Source organism: Alosa sapidissima, chromosome 8 (genome assembly GCF_018492685.1).
Source record: "Alosa sapidissima isolate fAloSap1 chromosome 8, fAloSap1.pri, whole genome shotgun sequence".
Lineage (NCBI taxonomy): Eukaryota > Metazoa > Chordata > Actinopteri > Clupeiformes > Clupeidae > Alosa > Alosa sapidissima.
In genome coordinates this window covers 21,901,230-21,923,961 of record NC_055964.1, presented here as the reverse complement: position 1 = coordinate 21,923,961, position 22,732 = coordinate 21,901,230, and the positions used below count along the sequence as shown (strand labels likewise).

Here is a 22,732-nt window from a genome sequence, read left to right as displayed (position 1 = left end):
ATTTATATATTGCATCTTATTTATATTCCCTCCATTCATTTATTACATGCCTGTATAAGATTTCTGAGTTTTTATTTTTTAATAGCCACATCATTCGGATTTACACTCAAATAATAATAAACCTTTAGGAGCTGGTGCCACTGATGTTTTGACAAAAATACTTCCCTCTTTTTACATCTTTCATTTTCCACCCTACCTCCCCTTTCCCTGTTAGACATGAATAAATAATGTGAGTGATGATGGACTAAATCCATGACTATGTAGTAATTAACATATTGACAAACAGCTACATATGGCATCACTATTTTGTTGTTAATCTCAGTTTAGTCAGCACATTTGACATTCTATCAGATGATATGAGTTGTTGTCAAAATATTAGACAAAAATATATTGTCACTCTTTTTCATATCCCTTTATTGTCGAATGTTTTGTCAGAGATATTTCAGAGAGCAGAAACAAATTTTTGCCAAGCTAAAAATGCAACAGTATTTGTGAATACAAAAAATCAATGATGTTAAACTTTTGAATGAGGCAAAAGCATTGAAATATATACATTTAAGTATAGTATGTATGTATAATATTGGTGATCATATTTGAGAGGATACACACACTCTGTCATTTCTCCTCTGTCACCTCGGTAATGTATGGTATGTGTTAAAAGTGAATGTGATTTTGAATACAAATATCACAACTGTACAATGAGTGTGTGAGTGAGTGCATTTTCAGCATGTACATGTTCAAGTGTCAGGAGTCTTCCAAAGGCATGGAAGGTTCTGCAATAGTATTCTACCGGCTGTGTATTGAAAGTGCTGTGGTTAGAGAAAACTTCATGTCCAGTTTAACCATGGAAAAAATACAATAAACACGGTACGATGCACATTAACAGTATATCAAAGAGGAATACAACAACAAAGTAAGGAGGCAATGTAGAACTGGGAAGGGAAAACAGTGTACATTTAACCAACGATAGCATTTACTGACACTCAAATCATGCAATATTACATTTAAATAATTTAATAAGTCCTTCCATGAAAATAAGCACATATTTGACTAATGGTAGCTTTGAATATACATGTTTCAAAATACTAGATTCTCCTAACTTTCCCAAAAATAATTAAAGGCTACTTTTTAATGGGGAACTGGTTTAAATATCTCTCAGAGTGCTCTTTAACTTATTCAGTGAAAGTAGCCCATCCTTCACTTGTGTAACCACACAGCATCACTTCAATGCTGGTTCTCCTTAAATACAGTACTGAATCTTCAATAGCAGTGGAAATGCAAAACACACTCAAAACAAACAAACAAAAAAATGATATTCTTGTAGCTTGACAGCCGGATATTTCCTATTGCTAATGAACAGAAGAGTTCACGTGACTTTCATTCAGGTAAATGAAGGATAAAAACGATATGACAGTTACCAATTTTACTGATCAACACCTGTTGTGAACCATTTATTTGGGTGTCCTATATTTTTTGTAGAATGCATTCTATGGCAGAAAGTTATACTGGGGGGGGGGGGGGGGGGGGTGTACCTCCTGGAGGTCTGGAACAGTGGGGTCAGAGTTCATCTATGGCTCCTATCTCTGAAAACAGACAATAATGAGTGTTTCGCCGCCAACCGAAGCAACGCGAGCCAGGACCACCGCTGTCCATGCTGGGCCTCCCAGGCCTGGGCAGACGGGACTAGGAGGAGCGGAGGGTCCGGCAGGAGTGGCAGCAGGCTTTGCTATAGTACCAGTGGCTGCACAGGTTCACCTTCAGTGCCAGCGAGCAGTTTGTGGTGGGACGGTCATTGCAGTTCTCATCTGGAGAAGGTGAAGAGATGATACATTTCACCATCAATAAACTACCAACAGTTATTAAAGAGATATTTAACAAAACTTTAACAAATTATAAATCTCAAGTTCAGCTGAAGTAGAACACCCAAATAATTAATTTTCAGACAGCAAATTCTTAAAGCGATCTAGTGCAAGAGCTGCAAGGGTTGGTGCAGCTTTCATGTGGAAAAGGTAGTGGTGATATATATTCAGTTCAATTGAAACAAAACAAAAAACACATAAATAACTAATAACTTAAACTTAAACATACAGTACATATTTAAAGTGTCCTATGTACGATTAAGAGTAGCAGTTAGACCAGACCTGGAGGTTCTGTTGGGCAGGGCTGAAGGGCACAGGTCTGCTTGGCAACAGGCTTAGTCAGTGGGTCACATCCTCTGACCAGCTCCCGTCCCTGGTAGCACTTCACATCCCGCATGCGCACTCCTATCCCACAGGTCTTAGTGCACTGGTTGTGTAACATCGGGGAAACGCACACAAGGAAGTGTTTCTCATGAAAATTATCAAAATATTGATCACAAATTCGGTGTAATTAAGATAATTAATGTCTGGGTGTAGAATGATTCAGTGATTCAATGACAGATTGATTCAATTCTGCAGTCAGACACTGACAGAGCAATTCTGAAATGGTACTTTTCACCACTGCTGTTCTTGACTATGAGGCTTCCAACACTAACCTGAAGATTGAGCCAAAACAAAGAAACGTAACTGCCAATGAAAGTTACTCCCACAAGTCTTCTATGAGTTTCATGATTAATCACTACTAAAGTAGTGGTAACAATTTATTTGAAAGGTTATCTATTTCATGACCAACAAACTACCAGCAGTTATTAAAAAAGATTCAACAAACCTTTTGTCATTTGTCATCTGTCATCAGTTGATCTAACTATTAGCTGTCTGTCAGATTATATTAACTATCAGACTATCATACCCTAATTTGACCATAAGTTAGAACCATTTTGTGATCCTTACGGAAAAAAAGATGGCTTATTGATAACACATGATGACCCATCAAGGTGAAGTTTGATCAAATCAACCGATTAGTCCCAATTAATCAATTAGGGTGTTCCAGTGGAGTCTCGTGAGCTAGCTCACCCCGGACCACGGTGTGGTATACCACTTGAAGCAGGGCCTCTCGAAGCAGGTGCTCTCGTGCTCAGGGCGATCGCCAGGGTCGCAAGACTCATCGTCATGGGTCTGGAACTTGCCCCCGGTGATGGCCGCACACTGGACTATCCTCTGCTTGGTGCCACGGCCACATGTGGTGTTGCACTGCGCCGGAGAAAGTAGCTTTTGATTAATCACTCTGTTGCACCTCTATTTCAGCAGCATGTGTAAACACATGAACACTGAAAATATTGGTGAATTTTTAATCTAGATAAAATAAATAATAAGAATAACCAATAATAACTAACTAATAATATTTTAATCTAACTAATATAACTAATACAAATAATAAAATAACATCAATTAAAGTATTGGAAGAAAATGTGAAAACTGAGACAATAGATGCATACAATGCATAGATACATAATATCAGCCAAACTGAGGAAAGAGCTGTTAACGAAATACTCAAAAAAGTTATTCTGGCATTAAGTATAACATTATCAAAATATTGCCTCACCCTCTCCCAATCTTGAGCCAGCCAGTGTGGTGGGCAGTCCTTATCCCCGCAGGGGTGAATGGCCAGGGGCTTGTTCTCTGAGGAGCACTGGGTCTCGGGAACCACTCGACCCTCTGGGGTCTTGCAGTACACATGACGGACCATTTTCCCTTGCCCACATGACCCAGAGCACTGAAAGGGAAAACAGCAAACAGCAGCTGAAGAATTCTAACTTCCAGCACAGTGAAGGCAGTGCCACTAAATTCAACTGAGCTTGGTGCTTTCCAAGTACTTGCACAGCTCAACCAATTCTGCCTGTGGTTTAACCTCAAGGCTTTCAAATAAAAAAAACAGAACTGTCTACAATCACATGTGTATAACTTTGAGTGCTGTTTCATGGGTTTATCCCAGTAATCCATCATATCTCACCGGCCCCCACTCAGAGACCGTCCACTGTCTCTCACACGGAGGCCCTGTACAGTTCTTGGCCGGTGGTGGACGGGTGGATTCGTCACATGGCCTGGTTTCGTCTGAGCACCTGACGTCACGTGAGACCAGGGCCCTGCTTCCACACTTAGCGGGACACTGCAGTGAGCAAACAAACCAGTCAGATCACTCTCGAACAATTAACTATCACGAAGTTTCAGTTGTTCATAACAAGAGAATGTGTAGTCTGTACCACTGCACGTTCTTAGGTCCTCATTATCCAATTAAAGGCACCCATAACAAGGCTTGCTCTCGTGATCCACTTCTGGTTGAGAAGCGCAATAATAAACAAAGTATGAACATAATATAATGAAATTAACATGATATAATATAGAGGGGAAAAAGATCTCAGAATTTCTGTAGCATAGCAGCTCTTTTGCGTTTCAATTTTGGAGGGGGCAGGTTGCTAGGTCGGTAGTCGCCTACAGAGGGCCAGACAATGGCAGAAGTGCCGTTCCATGAGGTTATGTGCCATCAAAATTATTTTGGAAACGTTATGTTAAAATAAAAAAACTGTTAAAGGGGAATATGAAGGTTTTTTTTTAGCTTAATTTAATTTACCTTAACTTAACAACTTTGGAGTCATTGGAATGGTTATATGGCTTTTTTTTTCAGGGTTGAATGGTGACCGTTTCGCTTCCCTCTAGCGCCTGTGAGCGAAAAAAAACAGCCTTGCAACTTTGGACTGGCGAGCTGTCAGCCTCAGTCAGAAAGTCTCGCGGTTTCACGATGTAACAAATTGCTTTACGGCACTACACACATATACGCCAGGCACTGGCTAGAACAAGGTAACGATGGAGTTTCTCAGACATTTGTCATAGCAGAGCCGGGGAAAAGAAGCAGAAAACAAGTAAACTGTTGTCGGAGGAACAAAAAAAGAGGAAATGGCAGACTGACTAAGCGAGGAGTGTCGTAAAATATATACTATATAGGGGGAGCTCTGTAGAGACAACTGCGAGCAAAAGGCGAGAAAACAGCGAAGAAATGGCCAAAACTGCATAGGGTCCCTTTAAGTGCCTTTAAACAAACACACAAACAATTAATTTTGCCACACTCAGTTATATCTCACACACACACACACACCTCGGACCACTCGGCCACCTCCCACTGCGGGCCGCACGTCGGACTCTTGCAGGGCCGGCGCTCCGGGGGGCGCTCCAGGTCTGCAAGCGTGCAGAGGTCATTGTAGACGGAGCTGTCCAGGCCCGGCGACAGCATCTTCCAGCAACGCACCAGCCGGAACTGGAAGCCCTCGCCGCAGGTGCGCGAGCACTCACTCCAGCTGCTGGCCTCCCACCTGCAGGGGGCGACAGGGAGACGGGGTGAGCAGGGCGCAGCAGCCGCCACCGACAATAGCCACAATTAGAGGTACAGTGCTGCGTTTCAGGTGAAAGGGTTTGTTGACAGGCTGTTGGTATTGGCTCAACAGCAAATCAAATCACACCCCTCCCTTTCTTAGTACGGTGTCTTGTGTAATCCCGCTGGATTTTCTTGTAAAAATTTATTTTTTTGCATATTTTGCTAGTATAGAGTCTAAGGAACAAGATTTTTTTGTCTTCAAATTTTCACAATCCATTTTCACACTTAGATGACATCATCATTTATATAATGCATAATTAAGACTGGGACTACTATCACTTGGGGGTCAAATGTGAGAAAAAACACTGGTAAAGAGGGTATTTTGCTTAATTTTTGGGTGCTGATTCTGAATATCATATTTAATTAGCTGATTTTTTAGTTGTAAACCTGCTAATTAGCATTTGCGGCCTAAAACTGGCCTCCAAAGGCAACATAGAACGGGTGAATAGACCCTTTCAACAATAAAAACAAAAACAATGCTTGAACGTTCTATTTGGGCCCCAATCTACTTCCTCTTCATTAAGATAACATATGGAATGTTAAAAAGGAAGTCTTGTGGGGCCAACTATGATGCTGATAATGGAACTCTCTTGAAAGGGTCCATAGGGTAAAAAATGTAACTCCTTGATATTCTTATGAAACTTTACTAGTTGATAATTTATGTAAGAGACAATATTTTTTTTGCATTACAAGTTTTCTGAAAATATATGTTTATGGATGTTATTTAACAACATCTCATTAATTATGCACTAATTTGCATACATTTCAATTACAAAAAAAAGAGACATCTGAATATTGGATACATTGAATGTAATCAGGTTCAGGTTTGCCTTCAGAACTTTTTCTAGATTCAGAGCCTTAAAGGATGGCTTGTTCAAGCGCCAGTCCTAGGTATGCCGATTTCAGTCATCTCTTTATCTTAGAGACGGATGCAAGCCATGCAGGATTGGGGGCAGTTCTGTGACAGGAGATGGATGGGTTACGGCGACCAATAGCCTTTGCTAGCCGGGGCTTGCGGCCAAGTGAGAGGAACATGTCAAATTATAGTGCCATGAAACTCAAACTCTTTGCAGTCAAGTGGGCAATCACAGAAAAAAAAATGCAAGTATCTCCTGGGCAACAAGTTCACCGTGTACACTGACAACAATCCCCTCCAATACCTGCAGTCAGCGAAACTGGGCCCTCTGGAATAGTGCTGGGTTTCTCAGCTTGCCCTCTTTGATAACAACATCAAATATCGTCCTGGGACAGCTAATCACAATGCCGATGCCCTTTCTAGGCTTCCCAGCCCCACTAACACTTTGCGATCTGTGTCACATGGCCTGGACGTTGCCATAGCCAACATGTAAGCCTCGACTGCACCTATCCAAGACTCTTGGATGACAGAATATTGTATGGTGGACACCATCCCTGGTCGAACCAAAAGAGACCTGAAAGTCCTGCAAGGGACTGATCCCTGTATTTCCAGATACCTGTGGTTTTGGCAACAGGGACGCCCACCTACCTAGCCTACACAACAACCATGGCCATCTGGGGGTGGACAGGACCACAGATTTGATATGCCAGAGGTGCTACTGGCCCCAGATATGGCATGAGGTGCAAAAGTGGTGTTCTGAGTGTGAGCACTGTGTGGTTGCTAAAGCAAGACAACCCAAGCCAGAACCTTCGGAAATCTGTTAGCCACTAAGCCTTTGTAGATAATCTCCATTGACTTTACTCTCTTGGATTGGGCTAGCACAGGACAAGAGAATGTTCTGGTAGTCACAAATGTTTTCTCAAAGTTGACCTAGGCCTTTCCCACCCCTGATCAGAGAGCTTCCACCGTAGCTAAGATTCTAACTGAGAGATGGTTTCATGTGTATGGCGTGCCTAGGAGAATCCACTCTGATCAGGGGCGCAGCTTTGAGGGGGAGCTGTTGAAGCACCTGTGTGACATCTACAGCATAACAAAGAGTAGAACCAGAGGGAACGGTCAATGTGAACATTTCAACAGGACACTTCATGACTTGCTCAGGACCTTACCCCCTGAAAAGAAGCGTAAATGGCCCCAGTTGCTCCCTCAGCTCCTGTTCGCCTATAATACCACCATGTACCAGTCCACACAGCACTCCTCATACGAGCTGATGTCCGGTCAGAAGCCAGTTACCAGTCGACCACCTACTTGGAAATACTGGAGGTGACCACAGGGACAATCCACCGACTGATTGGGTGGTGCAACATCAAGAGTACCTAGTGCTAGGAGACACTTAGAAGAGGCTGCGGCATATCGTAGGCATGGTGGTCCTGACACCGTAACCATATTACCACCTTGTACTCTAGTCTTTTTCTAGTGGGCGGTGGTAGTGTAGTGGTTAAGGAGCTGGGCTAGCGTGCAGTAGCCTGAAAGTTGTCGGTTCAATTCCCGGCTTCCACTGTTATGCCCTTGAGCAAGGCACTTAACCCCAAGTTGCTCCGGGGACAATGTGATCCCTTGTAATATAGCTGACATACAGTATGTAAGTGACTTTGGTCAAGAAGTGTCTGCTAAATGTAATGTACATGTACACTCTTTTGCAAAAAATATTTTCACGGTCGCCACAAAATCCAGGATACATGGGTGTCCACCAAGTATGAAATTGTGAAGTGTCTGGATGGAATTGGCACACACTATAAGATCAGGCCATATGGGGAGGAGGGACCCCTTAAGACCATGCATCGCTCCGAGCTTAAACCTGTTCCCACCAGTCAAGATTCATCCAGCCCTTCAGCACTGGCTGCTCCACAGCCTCATGGGGGTATCGGGAGGGAGCCATGCCTCGGTAACACTGCAGTTGGAGAGTTGAGGGTAGCCATAGTCCACACCAGGACTAGTGCTTAGCATCACAGTGACCAAGATGGTGTTAACATTTGGAGGGCAAGTGTCTGACCAATGTTTTTTCCCTTGAGTTATTTGTTTTTTGGGTCAGGCCCTTGAGTCGTGGATCTGCTTGAGGTTTCTTCCTATATGTATCTCCAATTCTAGGGAGTTTTTCCTCGCCCCTGTTACCCATGGGCCTTTTTTCTTTCTTTCTTTCTTTCTTTCTTTCTTTCTTGTCTTTTCTTCCTCTTTTCCTTCTCTGATTGCCTACATTCTGTAAAGCGCCATGATGACATGTGTAATGTTTTGGCGCTCTATAAGCACAATAAATTGAAATTAAATTGAAATTGAGAATCACTTTTCGAAAATTTGAAGACAAAAAAAATCTTGTTCTTTAGACACTACTTTAGCAAAATATGCAAAAAAATCCATTTTTACATGAAAATCTAGCAGGAGCCTATTTTTTCAAACACAGTGTACTGTACTATTCTCCTGAAGAAACATGTTGTGGAACATTTATGACTCGGTCCTAGTTGAGCTAAAGGTGAGCAGTTTGGTGAGTTTGACCAAAGAGGAAGACTACCAGAAGGAATCCCTGAAGATGTCAAAAGTCTATAGGTGGTGAAACACAGGGCAACACTTGCCCTTGCTCAAAAATATGCCTTGTGCACCGTCAGCTCAAGTGAATGAATACGTTGGGTCTGGTCTCCTACCTGGGCTGGCACTCCCTGCCAATGCAGAAGTCGTGGACAGGCTCGGGTCGGGTCAGAGCATCACAGTGTCTGTCCTCCACCTCCACACCGTCGTAACGAACACACATGGCGAAGGACCTAGACACACCTGGCAGGAATGATGGAGAAGTCTGACCACTTAGAAAAGACTCATTCTCAAAACATAAAAAACAGGGGTTAAAGGGTGTGTATTTTATCTAGTTTGGAGCTTGTGGTTTATGTCATGTTACTTCCTGTAAGGGAGACGCCGGAGTGTGTGTGACTGTCTGTGTGTGTTCCATCTTCTTCAGTACCTGTGCTGTATATCGTGGCTTCCTGAGGTGGAGACTTGTGTGTGTGTGTGTGTGTGTGTGTGTGTGTGTGTCTGTCTGTCTGTCTGTCTGTGCGCTTGCGTGTGAGTGTGTATGTGCATCAGTTTATGTGTATGCATGCCTGTGCGTGTGTCTGTGTTCTTCTGTGTGTGTGTGTGTGTGTGTGTGTGTGTGTGTGTTTGTCTGCTTGTGTCTGTGAGTGTATGTGTGTATGTGTGTCTGTGAGTGTGCGTGTGTGTGTGTGTGTGTGTGTGTTTCATGTGAGTTATTACCGATGGAGCAGGTCATGCTGCAGGGCTCTTGAGAGGAGAGTTTCCAGCGGTACATGTCAGCTGGACTCAGCTTGAAATTCTTCTGCAGGAATTTCTGATGATTTCTAAGCAGGAAGATAAGACATCCCCATAAAACACCACAGCCACTGTGTGTGTGTGTGTGTGTGTGTGTGTGTGTGTGTGTGTGTGTGTGTATGTGCGCGTGTGTGTGTGTGTGTGCGTACGTGCGTGCGTGCGTGCGTGCGTGCGTGTGTGCGTGCGTGCGTGTGTGTGCGTGCGTGCGTGCGTGTGTGTGTGTGTACAGACAAGTACACAGATAAGTACAACAGTTTCAACTGGCCTAGACCTGTAATTGCCTAATCTCTTTGCCACAGTTTAATATCTTTGTGAAAACGGTCATTGGCTGGAATTAGACAGTGTATTATTATTTTTCACATGCACACAATGAAGCAGCACAACCCAATGACCCACTAATTCACCTTACCAATACAGGCACACACTATGGAACTACCTCTGTATCAGAGCCAGTGATATCTACTATGTCACTGCGGTGACATTATTACACCTTGAAATATGGCTCAAAGAAGAATCCTGAATTTCTTTTTGTTTTTACTCTTTTTCTCCTTTTGTTTGCTGTGCGTCTGCATCCCCTCGCCATGCGAGAAGGGTAGCGTGGTCATGTGATGTGTTTTATGGTCCCTGGCGGTGGGGCTGGTGAGGCGCTGCTTGGACGACGCACTGGGGAAGCTAACATGAATTATAAAAATGATGGAGTGCGATTCCAGCCAGGCCCTCAGCTTGGCCGACAATCCTGCTTGGCAGTCGCTGAACGTCTACGCAGCGAGCGAGTGGGAAAGAGCACGGCTGCAGAACCAGAGAGAGAGAGAGAGAGAGGGAGAGCAGCAGGAGAGAGAGAGCAGTAGAGAGCAGGAAAGAGAGAGAGAGAGCAAGAGAGAGAGAGAGCAGGAGAGAGGGAAAAAGAGAGAGTGTGAGAGAGAGCAGGAGAGAGAGAGAGACAGAGAGAGAGCAGGGGAGAGAGAGAGCAGGAGAGAGTGAGAGAGAGCAGGAGAGAGGGAAAAAGAGAGAGAGAGAGAGAGAGCAGGAGAGAGAGAGAGAGAGAGAGAGCAGGAGAGAGAGAGCAGGAGAGAGTGAGAGAGAGCAGGAGAGAGGGGAAAAAGAGAGAGAGAGAGAGCATGAGAAGGAAAGAGGGGCCCAGAGCACATTCCATTTTCTGGACCATGGTCTCTTCCCTCAGCTGAGACTATCCAGCATGTCTACAGAGCCTCCACTGCAGGCCAGAGGGAGAGCACAAAGCTAATGAGACGTCTGTGGTCTGATTAGAATCCAAATAGAACAATAATTCTACCTGACTACTCCGATATGGAAGATGATATAATATGTTCTGTAACAGGGTAATAAACCCAAATGATAACGCACTGACAGAATGAGAGGAGACCTCACACTCAGCCCTCAGCACTCCATCAGCATCTCTGCTTTCAATCAGAAGTGAGTTTCATTGAGTACCAAGGTGTCTTTGACTTGCAGGGTGTGTATGTGTGTGTGTGTGTGTGTGTGTGTGTGTGTGTGTGTGTGTGTGTATGTGTGTGTGTGTGTGTGTGTGTGTGTGTGTGTGTGTGTGTGTGTGTGTGTGTTTCGTCACCTGGTTCGACTTGTGCGGTTTCCGTTCCTCAGCCCAGGGAATATGGTCCTGTTCAGGAGGGGTAAGTCTCCCGTCTCGTTGCTTCTGCGCCCCAGCGTGAACTCCAGCAGAGTGGAGCTGTTCAGACTGAAGCCGGCGTTTGACTCCAGGCTGCCATAGTCCAGCTCCAGCGGGCCCATTTCGGCCGAGAACTGGCCCTCGCCCTGCGTCAGGAGCTGATTGGTCGTGATGTTGACCATCAGCTTGTCCTGACCGACTGACTCGCCCATCAGCACTCGCCAGATGAGGTTCTCCGAGTCGGACAACTTGTCTCCGAGTCTGTTGGGAGTGGCTAGCGGTGGGGCGACCAAGCTACTGGGTTGGCTGCTATTTCCCTCTGTGGAGAAGACGGATCAGGTGCAAATAAGGAGACATCTGCACAGTCATTGAAGAAGTAGATATAATTGAAAATACAAACTTGTGTCAATGAATGTGAAGTCACAAATTGAACCTGCATATAATGCCTCTACAATACCAACTGAAAGGTTCTCTGATTACATGTTTGAGATGAGTATAATATGATAGAGCATGATAAAAACTCACATTGATAGAAGCACCTGTATGTGAGTTTAGCAGTAAGCGGATTTTGATGGTGAGTGGACAGTTAAGGAAATCTCCCATGATGCCTTTAACCATTCTTCCCGACGTCTAAAAACACCAGAGATGGCTGACCCACCCTGATGTGGAAGGCCCACTACAGAGCTATTTGTCTATTTTTAGAGGTGGTGTGTTGGCGATGAGTGAGAGAGGGTGGCTTAAAAATGCTCACTGAATTTTTCATCCCTCTGCGCTCATCTTTCGGGTGTATGTTCATGAATAATAGAGGGAGCCTATGGGCCAGCAAAAAGAGTATCTCTGAGGGAAAAAAAAAAAAACATCTAGTGTTTCACGGTATCTGGGTTGTAAGGTACTGATGCATGCGCCACTCACTGGGCGTCCGGCACTCTCCACAGAGAGCCTATCCATACTGGGAGGCCATAATGGCACTGAGGGTCAGAACAGATGGGTTTTGGTTTTAAAGGATGGGAAAGGTCAAAATTTGACCCGCAAAGTAATGATAATAGTGTGGTGATGAGAGGGGCTCTTTTTTATTAAGCTAATGGAAGGTTTTTATGTAAACATATTTAGAGAGTAGTAACATCACAGACCCTATATTTGGGCAAGCTCTTTGCTGTGTGTGTATTATTTGGAAATGAATAAGTTACAAGGGGACTGACCATTTTGAGAATTTGTCAACATGTAAGATCGGCCAATCATAACAAACAAGGAGTGGATTCAGAGAATGTCGAAATGGCCAGAACCTTGGGTTCACATGTGAGTTGGAAGCAGAAGTACTGTGTTCATGTGTGTGTGTGTGTGTGTGTGTGTGTGTGTGTGTGTGTGTGTGTGTGTGTGGCCACCCTCACCTGAGAGCCCTGGCTGCTGTGGCGTCGCCGGAGCCCCTCCATCCTCACAGTCCACGCCTGCGGCCGTTTCTGCGTACACCTCGTTGGACACCTGGCCGATCTTCTGGCCCTCGTCGGCTCCGCCGGCCACAGTCTCCGGGCCCGTACCGGGCCTCAGCAGGCGGCCAGTCTCGCCCTCTTGACCCACACTGTCGTACACCGTCTCGTTCTGCGTCAGCACACGGCCCACTTCCACCGAGATGTCTCCATTCCCTCCGGCGTCCGGCCCAGTGTACAGCGGGGGCTGGGAGACCGGAGGGAGAGCGTCCCGAAGAACTGTGTACTCGTAGGTGATGTAGGGGTTCCGACCGTTCTGGTTCCATACCTTGGAGGACACAAGATAGAGTCTAATGTGGATGCAATCATTGTCTCGGACTGTTCTGTTAAGGAAAAGTGCACGACAAGATCCCTTTTTAGCTATCTAGCTATTTAGAATATTTCTCATCATTCTACTTCTTTAAACTGAGGGCAAATGAGAAAATATGACTGTATTATGATTACAGAATATTATTATATACCTAACTATGAATGCCACCAACTGGTAAGGTTTTGTCCTAAAATAGTGAACAGTGTATTATAGTGAACAGTAAATAGTGTTTAGTACTAATAAACTCATTACTTTATTACCTGAACTCACCATAGCACTCACAGTGTAACCTGTATGACCCTGAAGGATTTAAGGGCTATGACAGTTAAACGTCAGTGAAGTTTGCAGACTATATAATTCAACTCTGATGCAAACCAGGCACCCAGATGGAATTGCATCAACTCCACAGCACTAGTTGTTTCTGACACTAATCCAAGACTCCGAGAATGACAACACACAGTAGCTTCATTCAGCATTACAGTGCAAAGTGCTTGCTCAAGTCAGTCCCCCTTGAGATAATGCATCACACTCAGTCAGCATCACAGATGCCAGAGCTGTGGCCAGCACTTTCAATCAAACGCGGGGCTTGCCAGCCAGTGAGATTACCCAGTGGGCGCTTGGCGGCGGAGAGAGGACCTCGGCTACAGTACCAGAACATTGATGGGCTGGTCGATGGGCCCTTTGGCCACGATGTATTCGATCCCTGTTTCGTACACATCAGTGGGCCGCCGGTACTTGAAGATGGTTCCTGCAGCGTGGAAGTTCTGAGGGGCGTCCACTTTGTATGCGCCGTTGAAGAAGAAATTCCCAGCCTGGTCTGTCACAGCTGGAGGAATGAGAGGAAGGCTCTTTTTTTTTAGGAAATCATAGGAAATCATCGCCATCGCTTAATGAACAGACAAGCTCACATCAAATGCACAGGTTGGCATTTCTTATCAACCAAAAGATATTAATGTAAAAGCTTTCTTCACTGCTGAGTTGCAAGTTAAAGTACTCTAAAAATGTAAATGATTTTTAAGATACAATATGTGCGCCTACACATCCCCCATGTTGTCAATTCTGTTTTTTATTACTGCTCTTAAGAGATGCTTCTTCAATTTTAAGGTCAGCAATTTGTGTCAAAACTGATGGATTGATATTCTTCCATGGCAATGTCTGTTTGTTGTTTGTTAGGGGCAGTGTTGGGAAAGTTACTGAAAATTAGTAATTAGTTAGTTACTAGTTACTTAAAAAGTAATTGAATTACCTTACCAATTACTGTATATCAAAAGTAATTAGTTACGTTGTGTGTGTGTTTTAGCATAAATACGAAATAAGGAGGAATGTGAGGAGGCTCCTATTAAATGTAAAGAATGCATCTGCAATCTAAACATTTACACAATCGCTGGAAACACAGCTAATGTCGGGAGACGTTAGATCAGAAGCAGCAAATGTGCATCTGTCATCTTGTCTGCAGTCGTTCATTCAAGATCAACAGAATAACGCAAATAACGAACTCTTTGAAATTTCAGTAATTGTAATTGCGTTACTTGATTTACAAAAATACTTCGTTACATGCTCGTTACCACTAAAAGTAGTGGAATTACAGTAACGCGTTACTTTGTAACGCATTACTCCCAACACTGGTTAGGGGTTACCATACCTAAAATATCAGCTGACTTTTTCCTCTCAATTATCTGGATATCCCATGAGCCCTCTGGGATTTGAGTGATGAAAGAATATCCTTCATAAAAAGACAGAGCCATTTTTAAATCAGTGAGATAAAATGATATAGTTTCTCTTTGTAAATATATGGTTTTCATTTCCTAACATTTAACATAAATGCATTAACTAATTATTTGTTTTATTGCAATTAATACTCCAACATGAAAGATAGTGAGAGGGTTGAAAGAAACTTTTTTTCAGCCTTAAATCCATAAGAAGAAGCAATGTCATCTATAATGTTTGGCAAGTTTACAAATGGCAAGTTTACCACTCTTTAGCTCAACTGTATGTGACAGTGTGGAAAAGTCGTCCTACCCAGAGTGGAAGCCCCACGTCGGAAGTTGCCGGTGACTCTGCTGCAGCTGCTGCCGTCCCCTTGACAGACACCACACTTGTCCAGTATTTTGGAGGAGAAGAGCACTCCATCGCACCCGATTGGCTGGGTAACAATAAGATAAGGCCCTTCCAAACCTTACTCACTCTAAAGGAAGTCATGAATATGCACTATTACAGTCTCGAGAGCTGTCTTCTCTTTTACACAGCGGGGAAAGGGTCATTTGATTCATTTCTAAGGTCTGAAACAACCTTGTGTCCATTTGGTGAGGGCCAAATTGTTACATTACACACCCTTGTGAAAATTCCTTTGTCCTGGCATTGACGTCACAACAGGAGCCACAAAAATGTACTGTTACAGTATTACTGGGGGTGGAAATTCCAGGTTTAGAGAGCGAAAGTCCTCACCAGTATTTTTTGTCAGCCACCTGGATTTGCTAAGCCCAATTCCTGGAGCAGGAGGCAGAGAACCCCCCCCCCCCCCCCCCCCCCACCCCACCCCACCTCTCCCTCACACTCCCCCTGAGTGAAATCAGCTGTCTCAGGAGCAAAACCATGGCTGCGCTATATCACTTTCACTCTCTCGACCTGAACCCTTTCCACCGCCACACACCACAGTGTGCTGAATGAGACCTCAACAATAAGAATAACACGTGGAAAGACGCGGGTTTGCGGTTGCCTACCGTACCTCACACCTGCCATTTACACACACTCCCCTGTAGCTGCTGTACTTGCAGGACGTGCCGTCCCGAGCCGGCACCATGAGCTGCCGCTGGCCATCCGTGGTCGTGCAGTGCAGGTCACAGGGGTTGCTGGAGATATGCACATAGTCGTCTGCGAGATAAAGACAAGTCTGTTTTTTATTGTCATTTGTTTACCATTAGACTTTTTTTTATCTAAAGGCTGACTGCACAAGTCTTGAACTGATATACACAGTTTCTCCTTTGAGACAGATTGCCATCTGCATACAGACACCAGACATTAGTCTTAGTCAAACATTTCCAGACACCTCAGTATTGACTTTATTTAGAGATATCTCACTTCGGCTGGGTTATCAGCGTCCCATCTTAAATGTTTTGTTTCATGAGTATGCTTCATTAAGGGCAGTTATTCTGAGCTTGCAAGACCACATAAACAGTCCCAGTTACCGTTCCAAATATGGTTGGTGGAGGTAGGGGAAAAAAAGAATGTGTTCAGTGCAAACAAATAAACAATTATTAATGTATTTACCAGGGTAAAGGGGTTTCCAATCATAGCTTTTGCCATTGTAAACCTGTGAATTGAAAGACCAGCACTGCTCCTCTCTGAAGCTGCTTCCAGTCGAGGGGCAATCCTGCAATATACGTAATATGATTATTGAACAAGACGTACATTCCACCACTTTACCGTCATGGAGGTCTTAAAGAGGTAAAATATGAACTGTACTATTAGAGCCAAGGTTAAACCTATCCTAGCCAGCTGAGGGAGAAAAGATAAAACAAATTTAACGATACTGTATAAAATACGAATGAATGTCTTGAGTGGTATTTGAGTCCTATTTTATAGGTGTCTGGGGTTCAGAGAATAAACTGACCTTGGTATTGCAGAGGCGGTATTTTTTGGCACTGCCTGTACAGGTCATATTGTTCTTGCCAGCTGTTGTTCTCTTTCTTGAGATGGGAAAGTTCTTGTTAGTGTTGAAATGCAGGCAAAATCGAAAATAATACATTTGGCATGTAAATGTGCTATTTAATTCTTTTTCGCAAGTCATAGTGCCAAACATGGTGCGACTTTTAAGCCACACATCCAGATTAAAGACTGACCTTTGCTTTAGACAGTGTCTCTCTTGTGACATCACTCCACCTCCACAGGTACGCGTGCATGCAGTCCATTTAGCCCACTCTCCCCACCAGTATGTGGTTACTTCCTGTTCATCCTCCAAACTGTTAGAAGCGACACCCTCCTCCTAAAGTAAACAGCTTGACTTTCAGCATCATGATAATAAAATGACTGAAATGTCAGTGATGTTTGAAATTGTAAACTGTGATTTATTTAGGTCCAAAAATAGAACCCTGTGGTACACCATAGATTGAAAATTGAGTTATACCAACTAACTAACTAATAAACCATTTTTTTTTTCTTGGATTACATAAGTAATCTGTTAATTAAAACATTGCTTTTTGCTTGCAAAAGTTGAACAATCAATATTCCAGAAATAAAATAAGAAAAAAAGGTTACACTTTTACACTTGACAGTATCGACATAACAGTGACATGACACTGTCATGAATGTGTCCTAAACAAGTCATAAACGTTTACTGTATGACATAATGCTTCTGTTATTAAGTGACATTCGGTTTTTGTTATAACAAGTTAGGGTTAGGTTTAGGGTTAGGGTTAAGATTAGGGTTAGGGTTAGGGTTCATGTGTCGTGACAGTGTCATATGTTCATGACATTGTCATGTCACTCTTATGTCGATACTGTCAAGTAAAGTGTTACCGAAAAAAATAGGTGAAAAACTAAGAATATGTTATATATGTACTGGTTTACATGCTGTCACTGGATTGAAACTATTTAAGTGAATCTGATGTCTACCAACCTGTCCTCGGCTTGAGAGGTTTCCCAGGGAAAGAGAAAGTGTCACAATACCCATCAAAACCAGGCTGCTTTCTATCCACTGCTCTCCTAACACAATCCTCATTCTTAAGGGAAGAGAAACACGAACAAGAGTGAAACAAGAAAGAGTAAAAGCCAAAGTGTGTTAGTCATTTTGACTCTGTGAATGTATTTGGAGCATCACAGTGTGGAGACAGGGAAGAATGACATGTTGATTTAACAGATAGACTCTTGGCCATTTTACAAGTAAAGGTGTAGACAGTTAAGACTGACCTACAAATGAAAGGCTTTTCAACTATGTCAGCGAGAGCTGATTATCAGTAAGGTATACAAGGGCTCAAAATCACACATAGGTGCATATAGGCAGACACGTATGCACAACACTCATATGCACATATGGTTTACCAACAAATAAAGGCACACACACACACACAGACACACACACACACACACACACACACACACACATGCACTCACATTCACACACACAAACACAGACACACACACACATCCTGTCCCAGTTCCAAGAAACCACCCTTGGCCTATCTGAACCCCCATACTGAACTCTCTCTCTCCCTCAAATCTCTCCTCATCAGAACCATGACTTAAGGTAGCCTTCTCAAAATAAGCAAGCAAATCATCGGGCTCTGTTTGCAGTCTGGCTTTCTCTGGCACTAAATATTAGTGACAGGTGTCTTAGACTGCCCGCAGGAGCACCTGGACTTCATTAGGCTCCCAGACGCAGCTGGAGCAGGTCCAGCTTGCCAAACACACTGTCTCCCACCGACTACACCAGGGCTGTCATGGCTGAGACAGACCTTCCTCCTCAGAGACTCCCAGGCCACAGAGGAGAGTAAACACAGTCCCAGCCCCCCACCTAACTTCTTCCACTCCCACACCAGCAGCACCACCACCACCACCACCACCACCAACACCACCACCCCAGCCCAGCCCAAGCCCCGGCCGGCTCTCTCCCCCTGCCAGCCCCCCAGGCCAAGTGCTTCCTGCTTGGGGGAGTGTTTTTCTTTCCCTGGCAGGCAGCAGACAGACAGCAGGGCTGTCCCTGGGGGGACGCGCGAGTGCAAGGGCCTGTCTGGAGGCCGCTCGAGGAGACTCATCCTTTCTGGGAGAATGGCTCCAAACCAGACTCAGCTTCCTCCTTTCTCAGCAGCCTTCTCACGTTTACAGCCCAAGTGGAAAATTGATGGTGCAGTTGTTCCCCCTCTCCTTTCACTTTCTTTCTTCCTCCCTCTCTTTCTCTCTCTCTCTCTCTCCATTCCTCTCCCTCTTGTCTTTCTATTTCATGCTTTCTCTCAGTTTTCTCTTTTTTTAGTCTCTTGTGTGTTAATTCCCTTGCGTTGTCCCCATGAAGTAAGGCAATCAGCTGAAGGGATTGGTTGACTGGGGGTAGTTAAGGTGAGGTCAGCCATGCCTGTTTGCCTGCAGTCAGATGTGTCGGAGCGAAGATGCTACAGAGAGGACTGGAGACAACAGCGCTCACACTGGCTGCAGAGACCCATCAAGTGCCTGTCAGCCAGCTTCTCAGCAGAATAACCACTATGGCCGACATTGTTAACTCACAACCCACAACAGCCCTGTCTCTCTCTCTCTCTGTAAAAAAAATCACTTTCATCCTCAAAATGTACCCAGTGGACATTCCCCACATTCCACAACACTTCACTGAAATGTTTGGACTTTTGGTATCCTCAAATGTGGCAAATCTGCTCAGACTGACTTCACAGGCAGATATTCCTGTGTTGTTCTTAGGCATATTGTTTCAGCTGAACAAGTTATGCTCTAGTCAACTTGCAAGCTGTCTTGCGAGCCTGAAAGCTGATTTGATTTCCTGGAAGAGCACTCGATCTGGACAGCTCCATCGTGTCTTGTTCTCTCAGATCCAAAACTGCAATACTGAAAATTGATTTTGCGCTTAACTTGAAAATAATGTAAACAATCTGCCCCTAATAAATGATATCTAATTCAATACATATTTATACAGCACTACACCTTATTAGAAGTTCTAATCTTTTATCAGACAAAACAATAACATCACAACGAGACGAGTTAAATGCCTTGCATAATGCATTTAATTAACATTACATAACACCCCAGTTTGCACCAAAACAATGAACAAAAACATTAAAACGGACTAGCCCCTGCGGTCTTTACAGTTGTTTCTCATTTTGCCCTGTTATACCACACCTTGAATAATCTGGGGTCATGTCCTCACACTACCCACTACAAGTGAGATAACCTGCCCCACTGCCTAGTGTCTGACCACACAGCACATTCTTCTATGTTTGATGCTAGCTTTCTCTAAGCCTCTCTGCTCCAGTGCAAAGCCAGTTAAGAAGATGCAACATTTTTGGACTGGAACATTACTTGGCCTTTGGTGTCACCAAAACGCAGCCTCGCTGTCTGCCATTTCTGAGCGTGTGCTCTTACTGTAGCTCATCTATGTCATCTGAGAGCGCCAGGATGGGTGTTCTGCCTGGAAGTGGAAATTGCATTACCAGTCCCCCTTGAACTGGCAGACAGCAGTCAACTCTAGTTTTTCTGGCTCTGGCACAATGTGCCGGCAGAAGAGTAAACATTATTATTTCGGTCTGTTCTTGCTGTGGGCCCCGGGACGGCATCCTCTTTGGATCCCTAGAAACTGCCCAGACTGGACTGCCCCTCACACACACACACACACAAAACACACATTACACATGTGACAGACAGACAGGCAGACAGACAGACAGACAGACAGGCAGACAGGCATCCACAAAGGACAGACAGGCAGCCAGACGTGAACACTGAGGTCCTGTGTGAAAGAGTGGCACTCACCTGACTGCAGTCCACTGGGCTGTTGCAGACTTGTGTGCAGCTGGCTCAGTGTGAGTGGTGGCCGGCCGTTGTGGTGCCGCTGTGAAGATGTGTCTTTTGAGGAGAGTAAGGTGTGTGCCTGCATCCCTCCTCTCCCCCTCCCTCTCTTCCTCCTTTCTCTCCCTCTCTCCCTCGATACACGGCAACAGAGGAACAGAGTGGCAGAGTGAGAAATACATAAAAAGTTTCTTTCTTCCTTTCTTTCTCTCTCTCTCTCTCTCTCACCCCCTCTGTCTCCCTCTCTTTCCCTCTCTCCTGCCCAGTGCCAAGCACTGAGCCGCTGCTACTACTGCTGCTGTGCAATACAGCAGAGCCGGCTAGCGTCACACCCAGCCAAGCGGTTCGCAGACAGACAGGGAGGAAGTTGTTGTTTCCCACGGAGACCCCCTCCCTCACACACACACACACACACACACACACACACACACAGTCCCCACACTTCCCCTCCCCTCTTCCCCGGTTCCATTCCCCCCCCCCCCCCTACCCCAGAGCGGCAGTCATGCCATGGTGTCTCTCTGTGTCTCACCTTTCATGCCTCCTGCTGCCAGCTCTTTTTTTGCTGTGGTAACACTGCCACACCTGGCACTGTGCATTGTTTGGGTTGCCGAGCACAAGAGCGAGACAGGGGAGAGAGAGAGAGAGAGAGAGAGAGAGAGAGAGGTACAGTGGGAAGAAAGAGAAAGGCAACAGGAGATATATATATATAAAAAGTCCTAGAAAGAAAAAGAAATACAGAGAAGGAAAGGAGGGGAAAGAAAAAGAGAGAAAGAAGTAAAGAAAGAGAGAGAGAGAGAGAGAGAGAGAGAGAGAGAGAGAGAGAGAGAGAGAGAGAGAGATTTAAGCGCGGAGTGAAAGCAGAGACAGATGGCTGTGGACCACCAAGCCTGCCTGTAATGTCTGACGCGGAGCGCCACGCGTCCGCAGGGCTGCCTCTGTGCCTGGTCTGTGCATTAGGGACCAGTTGCAACACTGAGAGCTCATTGAAGCACTCCATTCAAGCACACATCCGTGCAGCAGTGAGATGGCTCAGGAGATTTGTACAGTCTACAAGTCTGCAGGAACAGCAGCTTTCTCTCTCTCACCCACTCTCTCTCCCTCGCTCCCTCTTTCTCTCTCTCTCTCTCTTTTTTCAAACAGTCTACATGAACGTATGAAGTGGCGCTGTGAAGGAATTTGTGCAAAGGGAAGGGGGACGACGCGCACCACGTTACCGCACCAGATGTTTGCCCTCGTTTGGTAACCCCTCCAGACCATGGGGCTCCCAGGCAGAGCAGCGCAGGGGCAGTGGAAGCGGACGACAGACTGACAATCACATTTGGAATGCAATGGCAACACAGCCATCTGGCTGCCATGCCAAGGACCCCCGCTGACTTTGTAAATGGGGATTCTGAGATGCAGCACACACACATACACACACATTCACAGACACACACACAAACACACACCTATTCACAGACACAGACGCACACAGACATACACACACATTCACACGCACACGTTCATTCACAGACACACACACAAACACACACCCATTCACAGACACACACCCAGGCACAGACACACACACAATGCAGAGTTACATGCATAATCATTTAAATTTGAGGTAGCACAGGCATTCCATCCAAATACTGTTTAATGTTGTGAATGGTGTTGGGTAATGTGCCAATACAATGTCTTTAATGTATCAAAGTGTCAGTTTAAAGAAAGACATTGGTCAACTGTAAAAACAAACAATGTCAATGTAGTTTATAAAAAGTCATAAATATTCATCTATTTGACCCTTGAGATGGGTTCATGTATGTGTATACAAGAAATGTTTAGTTAACTTTATACAAACAGAGGTTACTTTCAGGCTGTTCTTCTGTGATGTAGATATGGGAAATATTATTATTATCACTTAAAATAAATATTAGTGTGGGCATCACTTCTTTGGACTTTAAGGATCTATTGAATAAACTAACCAAGTAATTGATAAAAAAAAAAACAAAAAAAAAACAACAGAAAACATTATTTGGTTTTAAAATAAAAAGTGGTTTAATTTTTTCCCTTGAATGTGCATCTGAAGAGTGAGTCTTTAGCTTCTGCCTGAATGTCTTTAATTGTGGTGCACAGTGTCTCCACACACAGTTTGCCTTTGTACTCTTCATGAACACCCTCTTTGGACTCCCACCAGCGCCTCATTTTCTTCATCACAGGAAAAATCTCTTTCAGATGTCGCCGTTCCAGCTGGCAGTGTGAGCGTAAGAGAACTGCATGGTCCAGGCTGGAGTTTGTAAAAATGTGAA

General features: G+C 44.5%; 1 protein-coding gene across 1 annotated transcript; it reads right to left on the bottom strand.

Annotated features, from left to right (window-relative positions):
- Positions 1–393: 393 nt before the first annotated feature.
- Positions 394–20,805, bottom strand: adamtsl2 (ADAMTS-like 2). Its single transcript, XM_042099907.1, has 19 exons — positions 20,409–20,805; positions 17,563–17,665; positions 16,787–16,929; positions 16,558–16,633; positions 16,215–16,317; positions 15,673–15,818; positions 14,967–15,090; positions 14,590–14,670; positions 13,598–13,773; positions 12,542–12,905; positions 11,097–11,472; positions 9,437–9,540; positions 8,836–8,962; positions 5,011–5,224; positions 3,871–4,026; positions 3,463–3,633; positions 2,934–3,110; positions 2,142–2,286; positions 394–1,805 (listed from the first exon to the last, which is right to left on the bottom strand). The coding sequence occupies exons 1-19, from the start codon at positions 20,624–20,626 to the stop codon at positions 1,684–1,686; spliced, it is 3,126 nt and encodes a 1,041-aa protein (XP_041955841.1). The 5' UTR covers positions 20,627–20,805; the 3' UTR covers positions 394–1,683.
- Between the last annotated feature and the right edge of the window lie 1,927 nt (positions 20,806–22,732).

Coding starts and splice junctions, on each gene's coding strand:
- adamtsl2 (XM_042099907.1), bottom strand. CDS start 20,626: ATGTATTTCTCACTCTGCCACTCTGTTCCTCTGTTGCCGTGTATCGAG. Junction 15,091..15,672: donor GTGTAAATGGCAGGTGTGAG/GTACGGTAGGCA, acceptor ATTGTTACCCAG/CCAATCGGGTGCGATGGAGT. Junction 12,906..13,597: donor ACCAGCCCATCAATGTTCTG/GTACTGTAGCCG, acceptor GTGTCCTCCAAG/GTATGGAACCAGAACGGTCG.